Genomic DNA, 6,583 nt, shown 5'->3' with positions numbered 1-6,583 from the left:
GGCACGAACTGAACACGATAACACCACCAGACATGTCAGAGTGGACGGGGCAAGGCCACGAAACCTCAACCTTAGCTGGTTATGCAATACCAAAAGGTGAGCCCTGAAAACAGACAGACAAGTAACAGACTGAGAAAGTTGTATTTATACATGTATCCACAATTAATGACAAAAGAGGCCATGAACTTGAAAGAGAGCAAGGAGGAGTGTATGGAAGGTGTGGTGGTTTGAAAGAAAATGGCCCTGTTGTGGGATATTTGATGGCGCTGTGAAACTTAGAGACTGTGTTAATAAAATTAACCTTGGATTGGGAGCGGGGCCAGTTACGAGTTGACAGGAATTAGCTATAGAAAAGATGGAGAAGCCAGGAATACCAATAGAGAGACTCAGAGGAAAGAGTAGATTTTTTTTTTTTTGGTTTGGGATGGGTGGAGAGATGCTCTCTTGCTGGGTCTCTGACCAAAACGAAGGTCAGATGGTTGCTTCTTCAGGTTTTCATCCTAATATCGGACTCCTGAATCTTTATTGGTTAATAGAACAACTCAGATAAAAACAATGGCACCCAAAAGGAGTGGTGTTAATGGGAGGTGTGACCTTGTTGGAGGAAGTGTAGTTTTGTTGGAGGAAGTGTGACATTGTGGAGGTGGGCTTTAAGGGTTATATATGCTCAAGCCACACCCAGTGAGACAGATGTAGGACTCTCAGCTCCTGCACCATGTCTGCCTGCACACCACGTCACACCATGATGACAGTGGACTAAACCTCTGAAGTGGAAGCCACCACAATGAAATGTTCTTGCTTTAGAAGAGTTGCCATGGTGATGGTGTCTCTTCACAGTAATAGAAACCCTAAGATAAAGGGTATGGAGAGAGGAAAGGGATGGGAGAAATGATGAAATTATATTATAATCTCAAAAATATAGGAATAAAAACCTAGAGACATTTGTAATTGAACGTTAATCAAGAGTCTAGAAGCCAAGAGAACCATACATGGTTTGGATGTGGTCACAATATTTATTTATAATATGTTTCACATATATTAACAATAGAGGAGGACACTTGTTCATATACCGAGTATACCGTGCTCTGGTATTTCTGTGGAGTTGGAGAATACTGTCAGGGTTTTCCTAGTCTCTTTGGTCTCGGAATGCTTGGGCAGGCTTTCTCAAGCAAAGTGTCTTGTGACCACTGCTTCAGCACTTCCATTTCTGAAAGAAGTAACAAAAGGCGGATTGGCAGAAGCGCAGAAAGACTTGGGCATCTTATATGCCAGTTCATTTCTCACACCGACGCTGAAGACCACAGGAAACCCGGCAGGGTATTAGGCTCCCAGCCTGCGGGGAAGTCATCTCATTGGCCAAAGTTTTCATGTAAAAGGTGGTCGATCTCCACGGCTCAGAATCTGCTCCTGTAGCTCTCTGAGTGTGCTCAGGGGTGCTGAAGGCCATCAGTAAGGCCGAGGGGTGGGAAGGCTACGCTCCCGCTGTTTAACTTTTGTCTCGATGCTGGTAAACTTGGGTGTCTTTGAGGATATCTTGACAAAACAGCAGGAGATGCCCCCTTTCCCAGTGTCACTCTGTAATGAAGCTATTGGTGGACCCTCCCAGTGATGGCGAGGAGTCCAGGGCACCATGGACCGGAGTAAAGCATATTCCCAACAGCAGCAGGAAGAAACGAGTTCGGCTACTATCCAAAAACGGCAGCTTTCTAAAAATAAGTATAAATAGTGGATCTTACCCGAGCCAAGTAATTTTATCCCTTGGGAATTGTCTTTCTGTTACTCCCTTTTAGTAAGTGTTTATTTTTTTTTACTCTGAAGATTACTTTAAAAACATATAACATTAGCACCAAGGCAGTATATTTTTCCCCGAGATCTCATGAAACGGAATAGATACTATAGTTAGCAGTTGGTACAATCTGTGATGTTGCTAACTCGCTCATTGGCTAATGAAACGTTCCCACAATTGCCAAAAATACCCTTATTCAACTCACATAGCACCTCGATGACAGTTAGGTTGTTAAAAAAAATAATTACAATTCTCAAAAGGTAACAGTCAAACACATTTTCAGGTAAGAAGTAAACAACAGTGTACCGTGATAATGAAGGGTCACCTTGTCATATACTACATATAATGTAGAGTACGTAAAATGCAGTGGTATGACTGCAAGGGAGGACGTCATGCACAGGCAGTCGCAATAAAAATCATTTTACGTACAAAAATATTACATCACAATAAATAATTTCAAACATAAATATTAAACTTTACATCATCAGGGTATTCCACGGGTTGAGTATCCCTCATTGAAATGCTTGAGACCGTCAGTGTATATTTCAGACACTTCAAAGACTTGGGGATGTTTTCATATACAAAGTGAGATATCTTGGGGATGGGACTCAAATCTGAATATGGTATTCACTCATGTTTCCTTCTTTTAAATGGAGTTGGGGTTCACTAGGAGATTTTTTTTTAGTATAGATTTTAAGCAGTAGGGTACTCAGGAAGAGAGCAACACATGCCCAAGAATGTGGGATATGGGCCAATGCACCTTTACATATATGACAGAAACGTAATTTTGCATCATGGCACTTCAACAAATTTTGTGTATGAAACAAAGTTTCATAGCATGAAATTTTCCATTTGAGGTCTCATGCTGGTACTCAAAAGATTTCAGAAATTTTTGGATAAGGGATGCTCAACCTGTATATATATATATTTATATATATATTTATATATATGCATATGTACACACATATACACACACATTCACACACACAAGCAGACAGGTCTGTACGCACGCACACAGATGCACCCAAATTTAAGGTGGAGGTATTGAATTACTATCCTTCATCCATTCCATAATGGCTTCCTCTTCAGAGCCCCTGGGAAAAAAAAACAAGTCAGGAGTTACAAACTTTCTACACCAAAGACTGGAGGTCAAGAAAAGGCGAATCAGCTACTTCCACATGCAGAATTATAAAGCGTCGCTTAGGATCTTCTCCAGGTTAGAAAGTGAATTCCTATTTATTTGGTCATCTCTTTACTTATTTCTTTTCCATAAGCAACACAGAAGTGGGCTGGAGAGGTAGCTCCATAGTGGGGTGTCTGTCTAGTTGTGTGAGGTCCTGGGTTTGACTCCAGAACCACAAAAGGAGAGCTGTGGTGATATTTTGTTTGTGATCTAACAAATAAAGCTTGCCTGAAGATCAGTGTGCAGAGCTAAGACTCTAGTCAGCTAGAGAGGCCCGGCAGTGGTGGCACACACTTTTAATCCCAGCACTCGGGTGACCGGCCCAAGGATCTCTGTAAATTCAAAGCCACCCTAGGCTACATGAAAGTGATTTAGTCTAAAAGAGAAACAGAACCAGGCAGTGGTGGCTCACCACCTTTAATCCCAGTATTGGGAATCACACACCTTTAATCCCAGCATTAGCAAGATGGAGACAGGAAGGGGCATGGCTGGGTGGAGAGAGGGGAATATAAGGCAGGAGGAGACAGGAGCTAGTGGCATTCAGTCTGAAAATTTTGAGACAGGATCTTGGACCCTTTGGTCTGAGGATTTGGTCGAGGTAAAAAGAACATTAGTGGCTGACTGCTCTGTTTCTCTGATCTTTCAGCTTTACCCTAATATCTGACTCTGGGTTTTTATTATATGGCCAACTAGAATTTGTGCAACAGAGAACAGGCAAGCGGTGTATTGAGGAGAGGCACTTGCTGGAAGATGAGAGCTGAGCCTTGTGAGTTGGCCTTCGGTCCATAGGCATGTGACAAATGTGCATGCCCCAACATATACACACATAAATAAATGTAATTTTTTTAAAAAAGGAAAAAAAGAATAATTACAAAAGAATGACAGAGAAAAAAGTTCAGTGCCTAGAAATCTCATCTGTGATAATATTCAAATGTTATGACATTTCCTTCCAGTCTTCTTACATACATATAAATTTTGTACATATGTACTCATATTTCATGACAGATAACATACAAGAAAAGCAGATATAAAACACATATGAAAATGGGGTCTCTAGCATATATAAGCTGAGTTTTGTTGACCTGTGCCTTGTAGCTGAAGGCATCAGGATAATGAAAAGTGGGCAGTGTAGTTTTTTGCCCAGCAGAGGGAGCACTTGTTGGCATATGAGTCTCTTGCGGATTATGATAAAGATTCTGATCTCTTGTATAAGGTGTGTGTGCGCAGGGGAGGGGAAGGGAGACATTAAGACCCGCATTTACAACAAGATCTAGATGACACTGAGCTGTTGGTCCCACTGGGAGTGGCAAATCTGCAGTGATTGAGAGCATTGCTGTTGATGTAAGCTCTCACTGGGGCTGCAAGGGAAGGTCACTGTGACCATAAGGTTGTGGGCTTCAGTTTCTTCTACTGCAAAATAAGGACAGGAGCTCTACCTCACGATGTCCTTGTGAGGATTCAATGAAACCATGCCTGGTAAGCTGCTCAGCACAGCGGAGCTCAGAAAGCATCGGCGCGACTGTGCTTATTATATTCTTGCAGGGCTTATCTCAACCCCCCTGCATCACAATTTTTAATATTCAAAACATAGATCTCTGGATCTACCAGAGACCTTAGGAAGTGAGGTTCCTGGAGGTGAAGCCCAGCAGGCAGGTTTTCAACAGGCAATACAGAGGAACTAATGTCTAAGACCTGAGACTTGGGGTCAAGAGCGAGAGACAGATGTCTCAGGCACAGAACGTCAGATAAGCAAGAATGTCATTATTGGGTCAGCTTCATGATCTCGACAGGAGCCCTGTCTGGAGGAAAGGACACTTCACTCAGATCTGCTCGTCAGTAGGCTACAGAGTAAGATGAAAGGAGCGGGGAGGGCACTTACCTTAGTTATGAAACTCGCACCTCCAGGCCAGTGCCCGAGGATGGAGTGCACTTCCCACAGTAACCGCCACATTTCCCCACAACCCGGGTACCATCCTGCAAAAACACGCATCACCTTAGATGACTTGTGAGGTTGGGGATTTTGGGGGCTTATAACTGGTTTTCAGGGAAATGAATCCCTGTACCCATAGTAAGTGTTGAAATGAAACTCTACACACCCAAACCGGTCTAATTGCATAGGCCGGCAGACGAGGCTCGCAGATTCAATCCAGACACTACCGTCTGGCTCTGGTTGACCTAAAAGCTAGAGTGGTTTTTACCTTGTTGGTTTGTCTGAAACAAAGCAAGGGTTTTGCTATGTGTCCCAGGCTTACCTCAGCCTCCCAGAGTCTGAGATTAAAGGTATATATCTCCATGCCTCGTTAGTTTTGACTTTACTATGCAGTCGAGAAAAATCAAATCATATCTTGACACCTGAAAATTCAAATTCTGGCACGGTCAGCATCATTTATGTGCCTGCAGCCTATAGCTGCTTTCACGCTGTCATAAGAGAAAAGAATAGTTTCTAACTCTGTGCCGCTGCCCAATACACCGTGAATCCCAGCCGCGCAACTCAGCTCTTGCGAGGGTGAAGTGTATCGAGAAATCATAACATTTTCATACTACAGTTGCGAGGGCGAGCCTTCATTGTCAGCTTGTCTGGGTTTTAGAATTACCTAGAAAGACAATTCTGGACGTGTTCCAGAGGAGGGAAGCTCGCACTCTCAATACAGGCTCAGAGCTTAGACTGAACCAAAGCCCGGAAGAATCAGAAAGCGGGATGTGTTCCCCCTCCATCTTTTTGCTGTCTGACCGTGGATGCCTTGTGGTCACTGTCTCGATCCTGCCACCATGCTTTCTCACCATGATGGCCTGCACCCTGAGACCAAGTAGGAGGAAACCCTTCCTCCTTCCGGTCTCTTCTGTTGTGTATTTTGTCACAGCAATGGGACAAGTGACTAACATGCCACCAGCCTGCTGCACCGTGATAATCAAGAAAAAGATGAGAACAGTGGGTTTTAAATGACCTGCTTTGATACACAGGGGCGTGCGAGTGATCTGGGGCCAACTCCAGACGACAGATGACTGCGTTTATCACACCGTGGCAGCACACAGGTGCTGAAGGAAGAAAACATACACTGACGTCACCACACTAAGCACTTGTTACAATGTTTCCAATGTAGGAGGAAGCAGTGGTCGGAATGTAAAAAATTTAAGATAGGCTAGCAACACAGTATACTGGGTTCACAACCACGGAAAGTGAGAATAAGTGCATTCCATGTGGTTCAACTATTAGCAAAATAACAAAAAATAATTTACCCATTGAGTTAATTATGTTTGGTTTAACAGCAAGAACCAAAGAAGCGGTTAGAGAAGAAATGAGCAGGCCTGAGAATATCGGCTCCTTGGCAAGAAGGGGTTCTTGCGAGTCCCTGGGAATGGGAGGCAGGGCATCAGTCAGTTAAGAGAAAGGCAGACAGATCACTTTGTCCAGTTTTTCTCTGGCTCCCGATGAGTCAACAGATGTTGCTGTTTATTTGAGGAGACAACACTCATTCTGCAGGAACTAGAACGGATGCCTGTGCACTGCCTCTGTTAAATAGACAGACTCCAAGAGGCTGAGAAAGAACCAGAGCAGAGGGACGAACCACTCTCTGGGATGTTCTATCAGTTACTTTTCTCACCGACAAAATTCC

At 43.5% G+C, this 6,583-nt stretch overlaps 1 protein-coding gene across 2 annotated transcripts in view; it reads right to left on the bottom strand.

Annotated features, from left to right (window-relative positions):
* Positions 1–1,022: 1,022 nt before the first annotated feature.
* Positions 1,023–6,583, bottom strand: part of Adamts9 (ADAM metallopeptidase with thrombospondin type 1 motif 9) — a 163,403-nt gene continuing 157,842 nt past the window's right edge. For both annotated transcript variants that reach the window (XM_075983443.1, XM_075983444.1), the window contains 2 exons: positions 4,849–4,943; positions 1,023–2,880 (listed from right to left, as the gene is read on the bottom strand). In XM_075983443.1, coding sequence (XP_075839558.1) covers positions 4,854–4,943 — 90 coding nt within the window. In that variant the 3' untranslated portion in view covers positions 1,023–2,880; positions 4,849–4,853. The remainder of the gene's footprint in view (positions 2,881–4,848; positions 4,944–6,583) is intronic.

This window comes from Microtus pennsylvanicus, chromosome 8, assembly GCF_037038515.1.
Source record: "Microtus pennsylvanicus isolate mMicPen1 chromosome 8, mMicPen1.hap1, whole genome shotgun sequence".
In the NCBI taxonomy this organism is placed as follows: Eukaryota; Metazoa; Chordata; class Mammalia; order Rodentia; family Cricetidae; genus Microtus; species Microtus pennsylvanicus.
Note: the sequence above shows the minus strand (reverse complement) of the source record. Positions and strands in the feature narration are given on the sequence as shown.